This window comes from Geotrypetes seraphini, chromosome 8 (genome assembly GCF_902459505.1).
Source record: "Geotrypetes seraphini chromosome 8, aGeoSer1.1, whole genome shotgun sequence".
Taxonomy (NCBI): Eukaryota; Metazoa; Chordata; class Amphibia; order Gymnophiona; family Dermophiidae; genus Geotrypetes; species Geotrypetes seraphini.
The window spans coordinates 108,499,269-108,523,673 of record NC_047091.1 but is presented as its reverse complement, the minus strand read 5'-3'; the positions used below and the strand labels follow the sequence as shown (position 1 = coordinate 108,523,673).

General features: G+C 46.4%; 1 protein-coding gene across 6 annotated transcripts in view; it reads left to right on the top strand.

Moving 5' to 3' along the window:
- Positions 1-24,405, top strand: part of CHAF1A (chromatin assembly factor 1 subunit A) — a 215,236-nt gene that overhangs the window by 48,498 nt on the left and 142,333 nt on the right. For 5 of the 6 annotated variants that reach the window (XM_033954407.1, XM_033954406.1, XM_033954410.1 and 2 more), the window contains exon 4: positions 8,139-8,186. The exons of the other annotated variant lie outside the window; for it this stretch is intronic. In XM_033954407.1, coding sequence (XP_033810298.1) covers positions 8,139-8,186 — 48 coding nt within the window. The remainder of the gene's footprint in view (positions 1-8,138; positions 8,187-24,405) is intronic. 6 annotated transcript variants of the gene reach the window in all.

Below are 24,405 nucleotides of genomic sequence, written 5' to 3'. Positions count from 1 at the left end.
GATGCCCTAGACTTTGAGCAACCTCCCAAGGAATTCCTTAAGTTACCCGTCCACGACATCCTACGGGAAACCTTTTACAAAAATTGGGAGAACCCCCTCACTGTCCCCGGGGCCCCTCGCAAACTGGATAGCTTGTACCGGGTCATTCCGATCCCAGGGTTTGACAAGCCTCAATTGCCCCATGAATCTCTCCTGGTGGAGTCCACCTTAAAGAAAACTCAGGGCTCCAGTGTCTATGCCTCCACCCCTCCTGGCAGAGAGGGGAAAACTATGGATAAGTTTGGCAAGCGCCTTTTCCAGAATGTGATGCTGGCCAACAGGGCAAATAATTACACCTTTCACTTCTCCTTCTACATGAAGCATCTGGTGCAACAACTCTCCTCCTTACAAAAATACATCCCTGAACGTAAGGTCCCCCTCTTCCAACAGCAAATTTCCAGTCTGCTCCAACTCCAGAAATTCATGGTACACTCCATTTATGACTCGATTGAGCTGACCTCTCGAGCATCTGCCATGGTTGTTGCCATGCGGCGTCTGGCCTGGCTGAGGGTTTCTGACCTCGACATCAACCATCAAGACCGCCTGGCTAACGCACCTTGTCTTGGTGATGAACTCTTCGGGGAGTCCCTGGACTCAACAACCCAGAAACTCTCGGCACACGAGACCAGGTGGGATACTCTGGTGAAACCTAAAAAGAAGACTCCGCCTGCTCGCCCCTACAGACAGCAGTCTTCCTACCAGCGCAGGTTCTCGGCCAGACCTCTCAACCCGCCACAACAGCAGCCTCGCCGACCTCGTCATCAGCATCAAACTCAGGCTCGCTCCCAGTCTCACCAACCTGCCAAGCCTCTCCCTCCGTCAAAACCATCTCAACCCTTTTGACTCTTTTCTCCAGGGCATGGTCAGTCTCCCACCATCATTGCCTCTTCCTCAGCCTATCGGAGGACGCCTCCAACTTTTCCTCAGCCGTTGGGAGGTCATCACATCAGACCAGTGGGTCCTCAACATCATTCGCCACGGTTACTCCCTCAATTTTCAGACTCTTCCACCAGACACTCCTCCCATAGAGTCTGCTTTCAACTCCTCCCAATCCTCCCTCCTCCTGAGGGAGGTCCACTCCCTCCTTCTTCTCAACGCCATCGAAGAGGTACCCTCAGACCAAAGGGGTGAGGGATTCTACTCCCGCTACTTCCTGGTCCCCAAGAAGACAGGAGACCTCCGTCCCATCCTCGATCTCCGGGACCTCAACAAGTGTCAGGTCAAGGAAAAGTTCAGAATGCTCTCCCTTGCCACGCTTTAACCTCTTCTCTCTCAACACGACGGGCTATGTTCCCTAGACCTCAAAGAGGCCTACACTCACATTCCAATCCATCTGACTTCACGTCGCTACCTCCGATTTCAGATACAGCACCGCCACTATCAGTACAAAGTGCTACCCTTTGGCCTCGCATCATCGCCCAGGGTGTTCACCAAGTATCTTATTGTGGTGGCGGCCTTTCTCAGGTCTCACAACCTCCAGGTGTTCCCCTACTTGGACGATTGGTTGGTGAAAGCACCTACGTCTCCACTTGTGCTACAAGCCACTCAGCACACCATCTCCTTCCTCCATCTCCTGGGGTTTGAGATCAACTACCCCAAGTCGCACCTGCTTCCAACTCAGCGACTTCAATTTATTGGAGCCGTTCTTGACACCACTCTGATGAGGGCGTTTCTCCCCTCCGACCGCCAACGGACCCTGCTCCACCTCTGCCTTCAGGTGCTCCTTCATCACTCCATTCCAGCTCGGCAAATGATGGTCCTCCTGGGCCACATGGCCTCGACGGTCCATGTGCTTCCTCTGGCGCAACTCCACCTCAGGACACCTCAATGGACTCTAGCCAACCAATGGTCACAGACCACGGATCCTCTTTCTCATCCCATCTCTGTGACATTGTCTCTTCAGCAATCTCTTCAATAGTGGTTGAACTCCAATCTTTCCAGGGGTCTACTCTTTCATCTATCCCCTCACTCCATGATCATAAGCACAGATGCCTCCCCCTATGCATGGGGAGCTCACCTGGGAGATCTTCGCACCCAGGGACTCTGGACCCCTCAGGATCGTCAACATCACATCAATTTCCTGGAACTCAGGGCCATGTTCTATGCTCTCAAGGCCTTCCAGCACCTTCTCTACCCTCAGGTTCTTCTCCTGTGCACAGACAACCAAGTTGCCATGTACTACATAAACAAGCAAGGCGGCACCGGATCTCCCCTCCTCTCTCAGGAGGCCATCCGCATCTGGACCTGGGCCACGGCCCACAGTCTCTTCCTCAAGGCTGTCTATATCCAGGGCGAACAGAACTCCCTGGCCGACAATCTCAGCCGCATCCTTCAACCTCACGAGTGGACTCTGGATCCTCCCACACTCCGCTTCATCTTTGCTTGGTGGGGCACTCCTCAGGTGGTCCTCTTTGCAGCTCCTCACAACCATCAGCTGCCCCATTTCTGTTCCAGACTCTTCTCTCCTCATCGTCTGGCCCCGGATGCATTCCTGCTCAACTGGACGGATCGGTTCCTCTATACCTTTCCTCCACTGCCTCTGATGTTGTGGACGTTATTCAAACTCTGCAGGGACAAAGCCACCATGATTCTCATCGCCCCTCGGTGGCCTCGCCAACACTGGTTCTCCCTCCTGCTCCAGCTAAGCTCCAGAGAGCCCATTCCTCTCCCTGTGTTTCCTACTCTACTTACACAGCAGCATCAGTCTCTACTGCATCCCAATCTGTCCTCGCTCCACCTGACAGCTTGGTTTCTCTCGGGCTGACCTCTCCAGAGAATCTGTCTCAGCCTGTCCGTCGTATTTTGAATGCCTCCAGGAAACCGGCCACCCTCCAATGTTACCATCAGATGTGGACCCGGTTCTCCTCTTGGTGTCTACTACATCACCACAATCCCACCTCATTAGCGGTGGAAACTGTACTAGACTATTTGCTCTCTCTGTCCAACGCTGGCCTCAAGTCTACCTCAATCAGAGTCCACCTCAGTGCCATCACTGCGTTTCATGAGCCTATCCTCGGAAAACCTCTCACGGCTCATCCCCTGGTTTCCCGGTTCATGAGAGGCCTCTTCAATGTCAAACCACCTCTGAAGCCTCCTCCAGTCGTCTGGGACCTGAATGTGGTTTTATCAGCCCTCATGAAACCTCCTTTTGAGCCTCTTGCCACAAATTCTCTCAAATTTCTTACGTGGAAGGTGCTTTTCCTCATTGCCATCACCTCTGCCAGAAGGGTTAGTGAGCTGCATGCACTGGTTGCCGACCCACCTTTCACTGTTTTTCACCATGACAAGGTGGTTCTGCGTACCCATCCTAAATTCCTTCCCAAGGTGGTTTCGGACTTCCACCTCAACCAGTCCATTGTGTTGCCTGTCTTTTTCCCTAAACCCCATTCTCATCCTGGGGAACAGGCGTTGCACACGCTGGACTGTAAGCGTGCCCTTGCATACTACCTTGACCGTACCAGGGCTCACCGCTCGTCCCCTCAGCTCTTTCTGACCTTCGACCCTAACCGTCTAGGTCATCCTGTCTCTAAACGGACGCTTTCCAACTGGCTTGCTGCCTGCATTGCGTTCTGTTATGCTCGGGCCGGTGTCTCTCTGGAAGGTGCTATCACGGCCCACAGGGTCAGAGCTATGGCTGCTTCTGTGGCTTTCCTCCGTTCCACGTCCATCGAAGAAATCTGCAAGGCTGCCACTTGGTCCTCGGTTCACACGTTCACTACTCACTACTGTCTGGATACCTTCGGCCAATCTGTGTTGCATAATTTATTTTCCTAATGGCCAACCATCGCTCCTTCCCTCTCTGTTCGCTTAGAGGTCACCCATGCGTTAAGAATATGCTGCCTGCTTGTCCTGGGATAAAGCACAGTTACTTACCGTAACAGGTGTTATCCAGGGACAGCAGGCAGATATTCTTACGTCCCACCCACCTCCCCGGGTTGGCTTCTTAGCTGGCTTATCTTAACTGGGGACCACGCACTCCTCCGTCGGGCGGGAAGGCACTCACGCATGCGCGGTGCGGCCAACTAGAACTTTCTAGTTAAAAGTGTCCGTACCGGGGCTCCGTCGGTGACGTCACCCATGCGTTAAGAATATCTGCCTGCTGTCCCTGGATAACACCTGTTACGGTAAGTAACTTTGCTTTCTCCGCATTCAGTTTCAGCTTATGGTACATCATCCATTTTTCTACAGTTTCCAGTGTTGTTTTCAGGCGTCTGTTGGAGATGGGGTCTTGGATGTCAAATGGAAGAATGATGGTTATGTCATCTGCATAGCTGAAAGAAGTTATATTTAGGGCATCTAGGGCAGTGCCTAAGGAAGCTATGAAGAGGTTGAATAGTATGGGCGATAGTGGGGATCCTTGTGGTACTCCGCAGGGGTTTGTCCAGGGGTCGGATAAAAGATCTTTTGACTTAACTCTATATGATCTTGTTTGAAGGAATCCTTGGAACCAGTTGTGAACTTTACCAGTTATTCCTATGGCATCTAGTATCTGGAGAAGTATTGGACTCTTCTCAAGTCTAAGAATTCATCCACGGTGTCGGCTTATGCTACAGTGTGGAAAGCCTTCTGCTATTGGTACACCCAGGACCGGGTGGATTCATATTTAGCTCCGATCTTGCTGTTTCTCGCCTTTCTTCAGGCTGTTTTGGATAAAGGTCTTACTGTGGCTTCTCTGCAGGTCCAGATGGCTGGGCTCTCTTGTATTAGATTCCGAGACAGTCAGTCCTCAATGGTGTCTCATTCTGATGTCTCTTGATTGGGGCTGTGTCAGACCACCGGTTAAGCAGCCTTTCCCTTCCTAGGACCTTGACCTAGTGCTTTCTAGCCTTACAAAGGCTCCCTTTGAACCTCTTCGAGATGCTTCTCTCTTGGACCTGACATTCAAGACTGTTTTTCTGGTTGCCATTACTTTGGCGTGTCGTGTGTTGGAACTGCAGGCTTTGTCTTGCCGAGACCCTTTTCTCTGGATTTCTTGACGAAGGTTGTGTTCAGCTTTCCATGTTAATCAGGAAGTGTGTTTGCCTGCCTTTCAGCCAACCGGTTCTTGGTCACAGGACTGCCCATTGAAACTGCAGGTGCACAGAGGTCTTCTGTGTTATTTGGAGGTAACTAACAAGTTTGCTTATTTGACCATCTGTGTTGATGCATTCTGTTAAGCGGGGTGCTCCCACTTCCAAGGCCACTATTTCAAGATGGATTCATAGGGCCATTTTGTCATCCTACATTCTTTCTGGGAAACGGCCCACTGTCTCTGTCAAGGTGCATTCTACCAGGTGGTGCTGCCCAATTCAGGGGAAAAAAATTTTTGATTCGATTCAGCCTATTGAATTGGCTTTTCAATTCGATTCGATTTTCCTGCCCAATTAGGTGTTTTTTTCAAACATCCTGGTGGGTTTATTTTATAGTTTCTACACCCCCTTTGCTCTCTCCTACCCACACTAGCGCTGTGGTGTAAACAAAATAAAGAAACAAAAATGACTTTTCCTCTCTCTGTTAAATCAGCGAGTCAACCAGTGAGTCAATTCCCTTCTGTAGAGGCTCTGAGGCTGGAGAAGGGAATTGACTCGCTAAAGCTACGGAGGAGAGAGCGGTGCAGCTGCTAATACAGGCTAGTGTTACGGGGAGGGTTTGAAAAATCTCCTGGGTTTTTTTTCTTTTGTACTTTCTTTACCGGAGTCGAACACAACTTCAGGCTGTGCCGAGTCAGGCCGGAGAATCCACAAGCCGGTGAGAGAGTTAAAAAAAAAAAAAAAGTTTTGAGTGGCAGGATTCGTGAGCGTGATGACAGCCGGGCATGGGGAGGTTGGGCCCCGAATCGGAGAGGCTGATTTTTTATTTTTTTATTTATTTTTTTAAATACACATCAATTCAAATCAATTCACCCAAAGTGAATCGGTGAATTGATCGAATCAATTCACCCAAAGTGAATCGATTCGAATCGGGAAGCACTACTACCAGGCATATGGCTTCCTCATGGGCCGAAGCTAGTTCTGTCCCTCCTGAGGAGATTTGCAGGGCAGCAATGTGGTCTTCTCTTCACATGTTTGCCAAGTTTTAAAGAGTGGATGTAGCTGCCCGACAGGACTCTGTTTTTGGTTCGTCGGTCCTAAGGCCAGCACAGCAAGCCCATCCTAGCTCTTTGGGAGGGGGAGAATGCTTTTGTACGTCCTATTGCAATGGAAAAGGAGATTATGTACTTACCCTGGTAAGCTCTTTTCCAGTAGATAGGTAAGACATTCTAGACTCTCTGTCCTGTCTTTCCTTTGCCTGCTTACAGTTTTCAGTCTGTTTATAATTCTTCAAGCTGATTCTTGGCTGCTTGTCAGCTGTTGAAGACTGGGAAGAATTTGTGTATATGTTCCATTTATTGGGGAGCAGTTTCTGAGCTTCTTTGAAGCCTGTGTTAGCAGTTAATGGTACTATTTATTTACTTTTGAACAGAACAATATGTTTCACCTGTTGCTACAGGTGCCTCTACTTCACGTATATTCAGAGCTCCTTGGTGCTTGGGTACTAACTGTAGAGGGCACTAAACAGCACAGTGAAGTACACCAGAGGCAGAGTGAAAAATCTGGAATGGATTTCTTCTGCAGCATGCAGGGATGGGAATGGGGAAATAACCCAGCTATTAGAATGTCTCACCTATCCACTGGAAAAGAGCTGTACCAGGGTAAGTACATAATCTCATTTCCAGCAGGTGGATGGACTTGCAGCCACAGTCTCTGGATACGAGCTCTCCTAGTAGAGCATGATGGTTGCTTGTCTGATTGAGTGTTCATATCTGATTCTTGAAGCGGTCCCCTATCCAGTTTTTTTGTTTCATAACCAGACTCAGCAACTTTAATATAAAATAAAAGCTGAAATGGCTGGAACTGCATGGTTAAACTGGGGGTAGTTAACAGACTTTGCCTAACAGTAAAATATGGAGAGAGTGAGGAGGAGCAGTCAGCAGGGGTAAGTCTGACTTCTTTTGACTCAAAGCTGCTGTCTAGGGTGAACAACAACTATTGCAATGGGACGTGCAGCACTCCTCAGTTTTTGGTGGCTCCTACAGAATCTGTGAAGCGATTCTCATAGTGTGGAGTCCACAGCAAATCTTCAAATTGCCACATTACTTGTAAGGCAAGGAAGACCTGTGAAGCGTCAATGAAAGTTCTTCATGAATTCTTTTACCACATAAGAACATAAGAATTGCCGCTGCTGGGTCAGACCAGTGGTCCATCGTGCCGAGCAGTCCATTCACGCGGCGGCCCTTAGGTCAAAGACCAGTGCCCTAACTGAGATTAGCCTTACCTGCGTACGTTCTGGTTTAGCAGGAACTTGTCTAACCTTGTCTTGAATCCCTGGAGGGTGTTTCCTCCTAAAACAGCCTCCGGAAGAGCGTTCCAGTTTTCTACCACTCTCTGGGTGAAGAAGAACTTCCTTACATTTGTATGGAATCTATCCCCTTTTAACTTTAAAGAGTGCCTTCTTGTTCTCTCTACCTGTCTTTATCTACTAAGTCTATTCCCTTCATTATCTTGAATGTTTTGATCATGTCCCCTGTGTCTCCTCTTTTCAAGGGAGAAGAGACCAGTTTCTCTAATCTCTCACTGTACAGCAGCTCCTCCAGCCCCTTAACCATTTTAGTCGTTCTTCTCTGGACCCTTTTGAGTAGTACTGTGTCCTTCATGTACGGCGACCAGTGCTGGATGCAGTTTTCCAGGTGAGGGCGTACCATGGCCCGGTACAGCGGCATGATAACCTTCTCCGATCTGTTCATGATCCCCTTGGCATGAAGTTTGCGCTTCCCAGAGGCAGCACTTCTGTTTAGCATGGCATTGGAATGGCAGCCAGTTTGCAATTGTGTAGGGACAGTGATATAAAGTAGCTTCTGAAGTTCCTGCACAGCTAAGGGTCTCAGAGGGTAGGATATGTGAAACTAGTCTCTTTAATTATCAAGGCAGTTTGTAATAATTTCCAGGTACACTAAAAGTCACAGGGAATGTTGGTGGAAATAGTGAGATTTGAACTCTGGTTTCTAAAACATATCTGTCAGTGTCTAGGCATAAATTTAATGAGATTACCACAATTCATGCCTAAACTTCTTGTATTTCCAGTTACCAGAGAAAATCAACAAAAGTTCCACTGGAAAGAAAAAGCAGATGGTAAAGTATTTTCTCTTAACTAGACATGTTACTACTTCTGTTTTACCTTTTTTAGAAATATAAAGAAATACAGTAGCTTCTCTTGCGAATGTACAGGAGTCAGTACTTGAGCTGTTTAGTCCCATTCCCCGCAAAACTTCAGAAGGGTATCACTAAGAACTTGAAACTCATTCCCTTCTGCAGTGGAGAGCAGTACCCTCCTCAGTTATTCCTTCTGTAAGCGAACTTAGAAGGTGTGTTTTGCTCTGCTCTGCTTCTCTTTATTATTTTTGGGTATTTTTCCATCAGATAATTTGAAATTCTTTGTGACTTTGGTGCTTGGAGGTTCCTTGTTTGGACATACTCCCATCAGAGAAAGGATGCAGTCCCGCATGGGAGGACTGCTGCTTCCAGGCCAATCTCATAGAGTACCTGCAGAGCCAGCCTACTTTGTGTCCCATCAGGAGCTCAGGGTCCATCCCCCTGGGAATGGCTTGCCTGCTGATTTTATCAGAGGCTTGAGTGTGCAGGCTGTGTGGCTCCTAAGTATCAGGGAACTGGCTGCGTAATTTCTCTCCCTGTTGCTGCATGAGGAATCTTGGAGGTGGCAGCCTGAAGAATTCCTTCGATGGTTGAATTTTGTGCAATTTCTGAGACAGAAATCCATTCCCTGCAACCAGGCTTATTCAGACAAACAGACAGCTGAAGTCACAGTGAGTGGAGGAGTGGCCTAGTGGTGAGGGCTGCAGCTTCAGCACTCTGAGGTTGCAAGTTCAAGTCCAGCACTGCTCCTTGTGACCCTAGGCAAGTCACTTAACACTCCATTGCCCTAGGTTGTTAGTCAAGATTGTGAGCCCACCAAGACAGATAGAGAGAAATAGTCGAGTACCTGAATGTAAACTGCTTATGTTATAAGCGGTGTATAAATACTAAAATTAATTATTCTCTATGGGGACATCGAGGGGGTTTGTAATTTTCAGTTTTAGAGATTTATGGGGTTAGATCTTGGGTTCCCCTCAACCAGAACCCTAAAATCACTATTTTTAATTTTTTGTTCGGTCTCCAATGGCCTGTTTTTGGTGCAATATTTTTACAGTGGCCATCTTGGATTTTTAGCGATCTAATTTAAAACTCATTTTTTCTGCCTCAAAAACACTTGTTTGGCTAATGATTGCCTCTTATAGATGCCCCAGATCTTTCTCATCCCAGATTCTGTGTTGGTTGTACAGAGTTGCCATGTTCCATGTGCTGTAGGAAGCGGGAGGAAGAGGTGAGAGCTTCAAGCTTGGTCCCCAAGGCATTGGATTCCCCGAAATCCCATAAAAGCTGGTCTAAGCAGAAGAGATCTTGCTCGGATGTGCCAAGCAGTGATGGGGTAAAATGCAAGCCTGTGGTGGTGGATGATTCCTCTCCTCAGCTCCAGTCTGGAGTACCGCAAAGAGCCACAGGCCCCTGATGCAGGGCTTCTCCGACTTTCAGTATTTTATGGAAAGCCTACTTAATGGGACCAGGAAGCACTGTGCTATTTTTGAGCGTGCCTGCTCCACCTAAGGGGGATCCTTCTCCCAGGCAGGCATTCTCGCCTCATACCACGCCGGCTTCCAATGTTGGTAACCCTTCGGAGTGGTACTGGGATAATAGGAAGTCCCTTTCCATGCCTTTATCATTGCATGGCTCTCCTGTGACAGTGGATGATGTGGGATCCCTAATGGGATCCAGCAGCCAGGGGCCAGAAGTGGCGATGAATCATAGTGATGATCCCTCTGTGTGCCACCTTTTCAGGCCAGCTTCAGTTTCCCATGTCATTTCTGATATCCTGTTTATATTGAAGCTCGATGCCCAGCAGCCCTCCACCGCACAGTGCTCCATTGCGGTACTAATGCACAGACAAACTTTTTTTCCTGCACTGGATGCTCTGGTCAGACACTGGGCGGGCCACTTAGCTTCCAAGGCCACTCTCAGCAAATTACCCTTCAAGGGGCAGATGCTCTTTGACAAAGGTCTAGATGACCTCATGGCAGTGTGGCAGATCATTGCCCCAAATCCCTCCTGTAGGAACCATCACCCTGCCGGGGGTGATAGAGGCAATTTTGTACCTCTTAAGAGATCTTGCTAATTTTCCTCTGGTTAATCTTAGAGGCCCTTTCAAAGGTCCAGACAGAGATTTGGCAATTACAGGCACCAGCCCCCTATGGGTTCCCACAGTGGCTCGACCTCTAAGAAGCAGCAGTGTTGCCAGGCAGATGGCTGCTTCTCCTCATATCAGAGGGCGGCTGTCAGCATTCTGGGACAAATGGGAACAGATCTTGTCCAACCACTGGGTTCTGGACATTATCAGGGAGGGGCACAGGATCGGGTTTTCCTGGCCCCCTCCAGATCAATTTGACTCGGAGAAAGAGGTCAGTGTCCGAGCAACAGTGTAACAACTCTTAGACATTCATGCCATAGAACCAGATCCGAAGAAGAATTGGGATCAGGCAGATACTCTGTGCTTCGTAGTGCCAATGAAAAGCACAGACAAGTGGAGGCCCATTCTGGATTTGAAGTCTGTAAATGAGGCCCTAAAGTTCCCTCACTTTCATATGGAAGTGGTCTATTCCGTCATGGCAACTTTAGCTCCAGCAGAGTTCCTTGCATCTCTGGATTTGATGGAGGCATATCCTTCATATCTCCATCTTTCTGGCTCACAGGAGGTTTCTGAGATTTCACATGTTCCACCGCCACTTCTGGGTCTTGGCACTCTTCACGGCTTCTCACACCTTGAAGAAAGTGTGGTGTAGTAGTTAGAGCTACATCCTCAGCACCCAGAAATGAAGAAACAGTTCAAACTCCTGCTTCATTGAAATCAGAGAAAATAATCCCTGTAAGAAAGCCTGTAACTTCAATTGTGCAAACCGTTCTGTTATGGGATCTCAATGTGGTCCTGAAGGACTTGGCCCGTGCTCTATATGAGCCTCTTTCAGAGGCTTCCCTGCTAGACCATATGATTAAGATAGTATTTTTGGGTGCCATAATCTCAGCAAGATGGATCTCAGAATTGAATACTCTCTCCTGCGGGGAGCCGTTTCTCTATTTCAAGGAGTTGGGTGTTTGGGGTTTTTTTCCATCCCTAACCACATCGTTCATTCCTTCCCTCTCCACAACCTTTTCTTTTTTTTTTTCCCTTCCTTTCCCGATGTTTCTATGGTTGTAAGGCAAGAAAGACCTGTGAAGCATCTGAGGCCGTCAATGAAAGTTCTTCATGAATTCTTTTATCACATAAGAATTGCCGCTGCTGGGTCAGACCAGTGGTCAATCGTGCCCAGCAGTCCGTTCACACGGCAGCCTTTAGGTCAAAGACCAGTGCCCTAACTGAGACTAGGCTTATCTGTGTACGTTCTGGTTTAGCAGGAACTTGTCTAACCTTGTCTTGAATCCCTGGAGGGTGTTTTCCCCTATAACAGCCTCCGGAAGAGCGTTCCAGTTTTACAACTCTGGGTGAAGAAGAACTTCCTTACATTTGTACGGAATCTATCCCCTTTTAACTTTAGAGAGTGCCCTCTCATTCTCTTTATCTTGGAGAGGGTGAACAACCTGTCTTTATCTACCAAGTCTATTCCATTCATTATCTTGAATGTTTCGATCATGTCCCGTCTGTATCCTCTTTTCAAGGGAGAAAAGGCCAGTTTCTCTAATCTCTCATTGTACGGCAACTCCTCCAACCCCTTAACCATTTTAGTCGCTCTTCTCTGGACCTTTTTGAGTAGTACTGTGTCCTTCATGTACGGCGACCAGTGCTGGATGTAGTTTTCCAGGTGAGGGCGTACCATGGCCCGGTACAGCGGCATGATAACCTTCTCCGATCTGTTCATGATCCCCTTGGCATGAAGTTTGCGCTTCCCAGAGGCAGCTACCGCACTTCTGTTTAGCGTGGCTTAGGAATGGCAGCCAGTTTGCAAGTGTGTAGGGATAGTGATATAAAGTAGCTACTGAAGTTCCTGCACAGCTAAGGGTTCTCAGAGGATAGGATATGTGAAATTTGTCTCTTTAATTATCAAGGCAGTTTGTAATAATTTTCAGGTACACTAAAAGTCACAAGGAATGTTGGTGGAAATAGTGAGATTTGAACTCTGGGGTAGGAAAAAAAAAATTAGACAAAATATGAAATTTGGTGGGAGGGAGGGGCCCGGGGGGAGGGGTTCCTTTCTCTTTCATCTTGGGAAGGTCATATAGCTCCTGCTTGTTGCATTTAACAGATTGGCTCTTAGTTACTCATTTACGTGATTTATTGTTCACTGTTTGCTCGTTAATTGTTTATTAATCATTGTTCTATTTCTTAAGTTTCAGAGCAGAATATGTTTGTTGCCAGGGAAATTACCTGTGCCTCTCCTTCTCCTTTCCTATGTTTCTATTGCGTTCGATTGCTTTGGTACCAACTGAGGAGGGTGCTGTTCTCCACTGCAGAATACCCTTCTGCAGTTTCACAGGAAATGGGAATCAACAGCTCAACTACAGACTCCTGTGTATCCTAACAGAATCCATATTATCGAGGTAAGAACCTAATCTGTTGTTCCTTATCTTTCCCACCAGACCAATTCAGAATCTTTGGGTTATTCCAATTCAAACCTATAGAGACAGAGAAATGTTCTGTGTGTTTCACCTTATAAGGGCACAATGCATAGGGAGAGGAATGAACCTCAAGAAAAAGGTGATGATGGCCCTGACCTCATTTAGAATATTGTGTAGAATTCTGGAAACTGTACCTTCAAAAATATATACTCAAAAAAAAAAATATATATATATAAACAAGATCTGAGTCAATCCAGAGGACAGCTACTAAAATTGTTGGTGGTCTTCATCATAAAGCATATAATGACAGACTTAAAGAGCTCTATGTATGTTTTGGAAGAAAAATGAGAAAGGGTAGATAAAGATGTTTAAATACCTACATTACATAAAAGCATAGGAGGCAAATCTCTTTCACTTGAAAGGAATCTCTGGAATGAGGGACATGAGATGCTATTTCTTTAGATTACTGTTGATTCTTTTTCACAGAAAGGGTGTTAGAGACAAAAACTATATCTGAATTCCAGAAAACTTGGGATAAGTATGTAGGATCTCTCAGGCAGAAGAAGGGATAGTAGGTGGCATGAATGGGCAGACTGGATAGGCTATATGGTCTTTATCTGCCTCCCTTTTTCTAGGTTTCTATGTAACTCAAAAGTGCCTAGCATTTTATCTGATTTCAGCAAATGATGAATCATCCAGCTCTTGGTAATGAATGCTTATATTATTTTGGTTCTTTTCTCTCCTATTTTATTTAGATTTCCTTTATTTAATATAATTTTGTTTTATTGTAAGCCGCTTAGAATTTTGGTGTTTTTTTTTAGCATTTGCAGGATATCAAATATCCCAGAACAAGCAGGCAGCATATTCTCACATATGGGTGACGTCATCCACTGAGCCTCGGTATGGACATTTTAAAAGTGCATTGCCACTTTAACAATTTTAGAAAGTTTGCGATAGCCCACATCACGCATGCTTGAGTGCCTTCCCTCCCAATATCGGCGTGTGGCTTCTCAGTTCCATTTTTTCTGCGGAGCATTGAAGTTGTGTTTCTTAACGGTCTTTGGTTTTTCACACTTGCCTCCCCGTTTTTGTGCTCTTTTTTGTCTTTTTATTTATAGTTTGTTGACAGTAAACCCCCCCCAAAAAACAACTATTTCTTTTCTTTCTTTTTTCATTGTTTGCGGGGGGTTTCCTCGGTGGGGCCTTCTGTCACATCTCAGCCATCGAGTTTGATTTGGCTGAGGCGGTGTTCCTGTAGATGTCATGCCCACTTACAGGTTTTAAAAAGTGTGATCGGTGACCCTCATAGCTGGTGCCTGCAGTGTTTGAGTCCCGAACACCATGTTCAAACTTGTAAATGCTGCTCTTCGCTGCAGAAGCATACTATCAAAAATCGTATTCTACAACAAGAGAAGCCCTTCGGTGTCAGTATGGAGTGTGATGCACCGGCGACACCAACTACATCTAAGTCACCGGCATCGAAGATGACACCGCCAGAGGCACCAACATCGGCTCCGGTCATCGCGCCCTTGGGTAAGCCATCCCCTTCCCTTTCAGGGGCACAGGTCTCAAAGGCATCGAGCCAATTTATGCCGACTAAGCGCAAGGGACCAGTTCCGTTATTGAGTGCTTCGTCCTCGGAGTCATCCTCTCCAGAACATGTCGCAACATCTGTGGTACTGGTGACATAGTCCAATGTACCGGTGCTTACTTTGAGGCAGAGGTTTGATGCCTTGCTTCGAGAGGAGCTCGTGGATCAATTTCAGTTGCTATTCCTGACATTGACTCCTCCAGTACCTGTCCAGCCTGAGCCTAACATTGCCAGGACTTCTGGCACCATCTATGCTCCATTGGTGTGTCCCAATGATTCGTGGAGTCGATCCAGTTCTACCACCCCGGCATCGAAGCATCAGTCTTCCAAGTACCAGTCTCCATCTGCTCAATGGCATTCTGACAGGAGCTCCATAAAGTCTGGGAAGGTGTCTCGCAAGAGAAAACATTCTAAGACCCCGACACTGGACCGGCACCGGTCGAAGCACCATTCTCCTCTGCTGCAGGATTCTGATTTACAGGATGACTCTGACACTGATTCGTCACCTTCTACCAATGCTGATGATTCTCCTGCATCAAAGTCTCCAAGATATTCTCCAGCTAGAGCTACTTCCCCCACCGAAAAGCTTTCTTTCACTAGATTTAGACGAAAAATGGGAAAGGATCTTTCGGTGAAGTTGGAGGCTGATTCTCAGTACAGTGAGGAGCTCCTTGAAACCTTGGATTATGATCATCCTCCTAAAGACATGCTCAAGCTCCCCTTGCATGGAATTTTAAGAGACTTTTTACAAAAATATGGAATCACCTCTCAGTACCGGTGGCTCCTAGAAAATTGGATACTCTCTACAAGATCATATCTCTCCCAGGATTAGATAAACCTCAGCTCCCTCATCAATCCTTTATTATGGAGTCTATTCTTAAAAAATCTGCTCCATTCAAGGTTTATGTGTCGGTTCTTCCTGGTAGGAAGGGCCCGAACTACGGACAGATTTGGTCAAAGACTCTACCAAAATTCCATGTTGGCTAATTGAGCTGTCAACTACAATTTCTACTTCTCATACTACTTGAAGCATCTCATGAAACAGTTTCCTACATATCACAAGTATAATCCCCTCTTGTAAGTTGAAGGGTTTTCAATATCTCGTCAGCACTGTGCTACAATTGAGGAAGTATATTGTGTATTCAGCTTATGACATCTTTGAGCTCACCTCCAGGGCCTCTTCTGTGTTTGTAGCCATGAGGAGACTAGTGTGGCTCAGAGTCTCTGATATGGACGTTAATCTGTAGGCTAAACTAGCCAATGTCCCTTGCTTAGGAGACGAGCTTCTTGGGGATTCTGCAGATACAGCGACCCCAAACTCTCGGCTCATGAGACTTGTTGGAACACCTTGGTTAAACCCAAGTCCAAACCATCCTCAAGACCTTTCAGGCCTGCTTTTTCTTATCAGAGGTGTTTTTCAGCCAAAGCCTCTGCTCCAGTAAGGCCTCAGCAGAAGAAGCAAAAGCAGCAGCATCCCCCCAAGACCCAACCGACTGCTCTTGCCAAGTCTGCTCAGTCCTTCTGAACTGCTGATAGAGAGCATAGTTTCAATCCCTCTACTTCAGCCTCTTCCTCAGCCAATCGGAGGTCGCCATCAACTCTATTTCCATCATTGGGAGCTCATCACCTCCGATCTCTGGATTCTCCAAATCATTCGAGAGGGTTACTCTCTACATTTCATCTTCATCCCTCTGGAACATCCTCCAAGAGAGTCTGCTTCCAACCCTCACCTGTCCTCTCTTATTCAGGAGGTTCAGTCCCTTCTTCTTATTGTCATAGAAGAAGTCCCTGTAGATCAGAAGAACCGGGGGTTTTACTCCTGCTATTTTCTAGTAGTGAAGAAGACGTGAGGTCTCCGTCCAATTTTAGATCTCAGAGCCCTCAAGTTTTTGGTCAAAGAGAAGTTTTTCATGCTCTCTTTAGCCACTCTATATCCTCTCCTGGCTCAAAACAATTGGCTATGCTCTCTGGATCTAAAAGAAGCCTTCACTCATATCCCAATTGACCCGGCTTCCAGAAAATTACTCAGATTTTGAGTGGCATATCACCACTACCAATACAAGGTCCTACCATTCGGCCTGGCATCTTCTCCCAGAGTCTTCACCAAGTGCCTAGTTGTGGTAGCAAAGGCCTTGAGTTCTCATGATCTTCAAGTTTTCCCCTGTCTGGACGACTGGCTCATAAAAGACCCTTCGTGTTGTACTTGTGACAAATCGCACCATCTTGTTTCTTCAGAACTTGGATTTCAAAATCAACTTTCCCAAGTCATAGCTTTGTCCGGCTCAAAGGCTTCAGTTCATTGGGGCTCTTCTCGACACCACTCAAATGAGAGCGTTCCTTCCGCAGGATTGTCAAAATACTTCAACTCTGTCATCAGGTAGACCAGCTCCAGTCCATTTCAGCCAGATGAATGATGGTTCTTCTGGGTCACATGACTTCCACGGTCCACATGACTCCTCTGGCGAGGCTGCATCTCAGAATGCCTCAGTAGACTCTAGCCTCGCAATGGTCTCAGGCGACTGATCCTCTCTCGCAACACATTTCTGTGACATTGTCTCTTCGGTCGCTTCAGTGGTGGATGATCTCATCCAATCTCTCCAGAAGTCTACTTTTTCATCTACCTCCTCATCAAAAAGTATTGACCACCGATGCATCAATTTATGCTTGGGGGCACATCTGGATGGGTTTCAGATTCAAGGTTGTTGGTCCGCCAAAGAGCAGAAGTTCCATATCAATCTTCTAGAACTCAGAGCGATTTATTGTGCTCTCAAGGCTTTCCAGCATCTCATAAGCAATCAAGTCCTGCTTCGCATGGACAAACAAGTAGCGATGTACTATATAAACAAGCATAGAGGCATAGGATCTCTCCTTTGCCAGGAAGCTCAAAAAATTTGGCTTTGGGCAACTGCTCGGAACATCTATCTCAGAGCAGTTTACATTTAAGGGGAACAGAATTACTTAGCAGACAAGCTCAGCAGAATTCTTCAGTCTCACGAATAGATGCTCAACTCTGCAGCTCTCCATCCCATCTTTGCTCAATGGGGCACTCCCCAAGTGGACTTGTTTGCATCTCCCCTCAACAACAAATTACCCCAGTTCTGTTCCAGACTTTACTCACCTCACTGCCTGGAGGCGGATGCATTTCTACTGGATTGGACACACAAGTTTCTCTATACATTTCCTCCTACACCTCTCATTCTGAAGACTATTGTCAAGGTCAAGCAGGAGGCCACCACCATGATTCTCATAGCTCCTCGGTGGTCTAGGCAGCCTTGGCTCTCCCTTCTACTCCAACTCAGTGCCAGGGAGCCAATGCCTCTGCTGATATTTCCATCTCTTCTTACACAGTCAAGGGGCACTTTTACACCCAACCTTCAGTCATTACACCTGACAGCTTGGTATCTCTTGGGCTGAATCCAGCTGATCTTCACCTTTTTCAACTTGTTCGACTTATTCTAGAAGCCTCCAGAAAACCAGCCACTTAACAATCCTATCAGCAAAAGTGGACTCGTTTTTCTACCTGGTGTCTTCTCTATCATTATTATCCAAAATCCATCTCAGTTTCATTAGTCTTGGATTATCTCATCCATTTGTCTGATTCAGTACTCAAGTCTACATCTATCAGAGTCCATCTCAGCGCTATCACAGCTTTTCATCAACCAGCTGAGGGTAAACTTCTAACTGCTTATCCTCTGGTCTCCGAAGGGTCTTTTCAAAGTGAAACCACCTCTCAAGCCACCTCCAGTAATCTGGTATCTAAATGTAGTTCTTGCTAAGTTGATGAAGCCTCCATTCGAACCAATGTCTACGGTTTATCTCAAGAATCTTACCTGGAAGGTTTGTTTTTCTCATTTCATTTACCTCGGCAAGGAAAGTCAGTGAATTTCAAGCATTAGTGGCAGATCCACCATTGTTCTACCATGACAAAGTGGTTCTTCGCACACATCCTAAGTTTCTGCTGAAAGTCGTCACTGATTATCATCTCTAATCAGTCAGTTATACTTCCAGTGTTTTTCCTAAGCCTCATTCTCACTTAGGGGAAGCGGCTCTTCATACTCTGGATTGCAAATGGGCTTTGGCCTATTATCTCGACAGAACAAAACCGCATAGATCATCTCCTCAACTTTTTATCTCCTTTGATCCTAACAAGTTGGGGCATCCTGTTTCAAAGAGAACAATTTCTAACTAGCTAGCTTCCTTTATATCATTCTGTTATGCTCAGGCTGGGCTGCAACTGGAGAGTTGTGTCACAGCCCAAAAGGTTCGAGCTATGGCAGCTTCAGTAGCTTTCCTTAGATTTACTCCTATTGATGAAATCTGCAAAGCTGCTACTTGGTCCTCAGCTCGTACATTCACCTGACATTACTGTCTGGAATCTTTTTCCAGATGGGATGGGCACTTCAGCCAATCAGTATTACAAAATTTATTTTCCTAAAGGCCAACACTCCCATCATCCCATCCTGGTTAGCTTGGAGGTCACCCATATATGAGAATATGCTGCCTGCTTGTCCTGGGATAAAACACAATTATTTACCATAACAGGTGTTATTCAGGAACAGTAGGCAGATATTCTCACAACCCACCCACCTCCCCTGGTTGGCTTCTTAGTTGGCTTACTGAACTGCGGGGCCATGCGCCAATGTCAAGCGGGAAGGCACTCACGCATGCGTGGTGCGGACTATTGCAAACTTTCTAATATTGTTAAAGTGGCGATGCATTTTTGAAGTGTCCATATTGGAGCTCTGTGGATGACATCACCCATATGTGAGAATATCTGCCTGCTTTCCCTGGATAACACCTGTTACGGTAAGTAACTATGCTTTCTAACAAACATAAGCATAGTTGGAGGATTTTGCTTCTAGTTCAGTTGGGAGACCTGGTATTTAGTTGAATAAGAATTTTTATTTTTTTTTTATTTCAACTTGAATTTTATTTTAAAGAAAGAGGAATTTTTTAGGAGTCTTGAATTCCTTCCTTATCCCTGTCTTCTAACCGGGAGCAGAATGCTCTTGGTTCTTTTATTTCCTTGGTGTTTCTGTTGTTGGAGACACTCATTTTCTTAAGCCAGTTTGGTTCAGAGTGTCATAAATTTTATTCTGGTTGATATGAAAGCACTGGTGGAGCATGCAAAGTGTTGTACCAGTTACATGGCTTGCCAGGACCTGAGCAGGGCACTATACTGCTTGCCAAATTTCAGCTGAGATACTGTAGTTTCAGTGTTGGGTACAGAGGATCAAGAGCTCCATATTTTACAGACTGAAGATTGTTTGCTTTTGGTGCAATTTCTTCAAAGTGCAGCAATGGTGGCTGTTTTGCTTGTGTCATTGCAAGAAGATATTCCAGGTCATAGCAGCATGTTAGCCATTTCATAACAGTGTCGTTAAGGTATTCCCTTTTAAGGTGGGAAGAGGGTACATATAGCAGGCTTGAATGGCTAACTGAGAGAGAGGCTTCATTCATCCTTGAATTTATTTGATCCTTAAAGCTTGCTTAATGAGAGGAGCTCAAACTAGGGAAAGGGAAAGAGGATGGAATTTGATATACTGTGGTTACAATCAAAGCAGTTTACATACTATATACAGGTACTAATTTTGTACCTGGGACAATGGAGAGTCTATGTGACTTACCCAGAGTTACAAGGAATTACAGTGGGAATTGATCACAGGTATTTAGGCCACTGTGCTAACCATTAGGCTACTCCCAGGAAAGGGACTTGGGAGTTCTGATCGACAAGTCGAAGCCGTTTACACAATGTGCGGCGGCAGCAAAAAGGGCAAACAGAATGCTAGGAATGATAAAGAAGGGGATCACAAACAGATCAGAGAAGGTTATCATGCCGCTGTACCGGGCTATGGTACACCCTCACCTGGAGTACTGCGTCCAGTGCTGGTCGCCGTACCTGAAGAAGGACACGGTACTACTCGAAAGGGTCCAGAGAAGAGCGACTAAGATGGTTAAGGGGCTGGAGGAGCTGCCGTACAGCGAAAGATTAGAGAAACTGGGCCTCTTCTCTATCGAACAGAGGAGATTGAGAGGGGACATGATTGAAACATTCAAGGTACTGAAGGGGATAGACTTAGTAGATAAGGACAGGCTGTTCATCTTCTCCAAGGTAGGGAGAACAAGAGGGCACTCTCTAAAGTTGAAAGGGGATAGATTCCGTACAAACGTAAGGAAGTTCTTCTTCACCCAGAGTGGTAGAAAACTGGAACGCCCTTCCAGAGGCTGTTATAGGGGAAAACACCCTCCCAAGGATTCAAGACAAAGTTAGACAAGTTTCTGTTGAACAAGAACGTGCGCTGGTAGGGCTAGTCTCAGTTAGGGTGCTGGTCTTAGACCAGAGGGCCGCCGCGTGAGCGGACTGCTGGGCATGATGGACCACTGGTCTGACTCAGCAGTGGCAATTCTTATGTTCTTATGTTCCTCCACTACAATTTTCCTGACCCTCCCTTTCTCCATCTTTGGCTATTGGTGCTCAGAATTTGGCAAGAAGAAACACTTGGAATTCATGGATTACTGGGATTCCCAATCAATTTTGTCACTGTGCTATTAGAGCAGGGTGGTCCTGTTTCAAGAATGGGCTTCCTGACGACCCCCTAGAAGAAGAAGAAATTCCTGTAGAAGAAGGTGATGATCCGTCTGTGGTATGATTTAAGAGGAAAAAGCTTATTTATATTACAAAATCTTTAGAGGCTCTTAATATTTCAGTTTCTCATCCTGCAAATCCTGATATTGGTGACCCCATTCTAGAAGGGGATTAGGAAGCTGTCTAGTGTATTTTCCTTGCATCATACTATTCAGACAATCATTTCAGCTGAATAGAAATCACCAGAAGCAGGTCTTAAGTTGGTTAGAGCAGCAACTTGGTCTTCAGTTTACACATTTACAACTCGCTACTGTCTGGAAACCTATTCCAGACGAAATGACCGGTTCAGCCAAGCAGTGCTACAGAATTTATTTTCATCTCGAAAGCCAACTCTCCCTCCATCCCTTTTCAGTTAAGCTAGGGAGTCCCATATGTTGCCTGCTTGTCCTAGGCTAAAGCATAGTTACTTACCGTAACATGAGTTATCCAGGGGGACAGCAAGCAGATATTCTCACATCCCTCCCACTTTCCCTGGTTGGCTCCTTAGTTTGTTTACGGAACTGAGGAGCTGCTAGCCAATGTCAGACGGGAAGGCACATGCGCAATGCAGGTAGTCTGGAAGCTTTGCTAAAGTTTAAAGTTACAGTACATTTTAGCACTGTCCATAATGGGCTTCATGGATGACATTGCCCACATATGAGAATATCTGCCTGCTGTCAGCTGTGCTGTACTTTTTCTGACAATTCAACAGTGGTAGCTTACATTAGCAAGCAAGAGGCACTAAAAGTGTAGCAGTACTGCAAAAAGCTCATTCAGGGTACAGTGATCATGGAAGATCCTTCTCTCTTGTTTTACTGCTTGGTCAAGGTTAAAAAAAAGAAGTGATTGTTGTGGGCTAGGAAAAGATTCACTTCTGTAGCACATACTAGAGTGGCATACTTTTTGAGTGATGGTATTCTGGCCAACAACTTTCTCCTTTTTGTGGCACATTTGGAGTTTTCATCAGAATGATCTTCATAAAGGCTCAGCTCTAAACTCTTTGAAAGTTCAAGTTGCTGCCTTGATGTACCTGGAGAAGGGAGGCAGGCAGGCAGGGTGAGAGTTGGGATGGGGTACAGTTGGAAAGAGAAAGGGAGAGAAGTTGGATCTGGTGATGGGAGGGAGGGTGGGAGAAATGTTAGGCCTGTGGATGGAAGGCAGAGAGATACAGTATCTCTCTCTCTTTTTTTCCTCCATTTCATTGTTCAGCATCAAGGGGGGGAGGGAAGAAAAAAACCAGAAAAGAGAGGGAGCAAATTGTTGGACCATGGAGATAGAGGAGGAGAGATGGAACCATGGGAGGGCAGGAGGGAAGAGAGCTGGGATAAGATGATGCTAGGGGATGGAAAGAAAGGGACGGCGTTATAGCCCGACCAGTGGAGAGAGGGAGGGGGATTCTGAAAGTGGTGAGCCATGTGGATGAGGTCAAAATGGAGATGACAAGATGAGTGAGAGCAGTGAGTACAGTGGTAGAAATATGATAATGGAGAGTAGATAGAAGGGAATAGGAGGCTGGGAAAGGAGTGAGATGGAAAATGGGAGAGCTAGAGACAGAGAAGATGGAGAATTGAGAGATAGCTGAACATTTAAAAAGAAGAAGGGTGAGAAAGAAGGCAAGATTTGAGTAGACAGAGGCAGAAAAGAAAAAGTTAAGAAAGCTGAAAGGGAAAAATCAATACGTTGGAGACAGGCATAAGAAGGAAATGGAACGAGAGAAGAGGAGAAAAAATGGGCAGCAGGCACTGGAAAGAGAATTACAGTGGAACCTCGGTTTGTGAGTAACCCGGTTTGCGAGTGTTTTGCAAGACGAGCAAAATATTTAGCAAACTTTTGTCTTGCAAACCGAGCATGTTCCGATACACGAGCACCTCTCCCCGCGCTAACTGGCATTGCACCTCCCCGAACCGGCATCACAAATCCCCCCTGCAAACACCTGCCCGCAAGAACCGCATCTGCCCGCCCTCACTGTGAAAGAAAGCTCCCGCCTCTTCCTCCGAGAGAACGAGAGCCAGAAGGCCTTGAGCATGCGCAGATGCTCAAGGCCCAGCCCAGGCAAGAGGCCGGAGCTTTCTTTCATTCGCACAAGCAGCAGATGGGATAAGGAGCATGTTTGGGAGGGAGGGCGGGAGGATGCGGTTCTCGCGGGGAGGTGTTTGCAGGGGGGGGTTTGCGATGCCGGTTCGGGAGGTGCGATGCCAGTTATAGCGCGGGGGAGGAGGTGATGTAACTGTACCAATAGCCTTATGGGGGGGGAGGAGGAAGTAGAACGAATCAAAGCAAGTTTCCATTCATTCCTATGGGGAAACTCGCTTTGATATACGAGTAACTTGGTTTACGAGCATGCTTCTGGAACAAATTATGCTCGTAAACCAAGGTTCCACTGTAATTAGTTGAAGATAGAGAAAAAACAGAAAGAGAAACTAGGACCAAGATGATGGAAAAACAAAACATCCAGCCAACAAGGTAGAAAAAATGGTAGAAAAACTGGAATATGTTAGCTTTGGGATATGTGCATCACAATTATTTTTGTATTCAGTGGCTTAGTCATATACAGCTGAATTGGGGGAAGGACGAGCCCAAAATTAGTGGATGGGCATCAAAGTTTCTCACTGCCTGAGTGCAATTTATAAATACTTGGGCTAGTGGGGATTCCCAAGCCCTTCCAACTGAAGACATCTTCCTCCTGTCTGGCAACTCAAAATCTCCAAGCTTTGCAGCCAATGGCAATATCCTCAAGCTGCCCCTGCTTTCATGTATGCATGAAAGCCAAGGGGGGGGGCAGGGAGGAGGGAAGGCAGCAGCTCTGCAATATTGCTGCCAGCTGCAGAACTTGGGAAGTTGGAGGGGGAGGAGGTGGCTGTCAGTTGGTGAGGCTTGGGGGATCCCTACTAGCTACAGTAGGGGAGATATTCAATTTGAGGGAGCCTAAGCTCAAAGTGGGAGGCCCAAAAAAGCAGTAATATTTACCCTGATTAAACGATCCTCCACATGTGCTCCTGACAGCTGATTCAGTATCCCCGTTCTGATGAGGCTCACCTCTGAAGAGGCTCACCGTAACTGTAATACAAGTGAATGGGAGAACCAGGAACGCGCATCCCTGCTCATCTGAGTGGGGATGTGGAAGCCTTTGGCTGCTCCCACTGTCAGCGGTGCACGTGAAGGATCACTCAGTCAGGATAAGTATTACTGCTTTTTTGGGTTCTTCTCCACAGTGTCCCTTTAATGAAGGTTTATTATTAGATACGTACATCTTCTATATTAGTGATTGCAAAATTTGGGACCTACTCAACCTTTTTTTGGCTCATCGGCTAGTGTTAGTGTTTGTGCGGCCCCAGAAAAATTTTTTTCAGCCAGTGCGGCACAGGGAAGCCAAAAGGTTGGACACCCCTGATCTAAAGGATAGAGAATTCACTTTACTAGAACCACTGAGATGGCTTGGGCAGAACTCCCTGCTGTTGCACCTAGTGATACATACA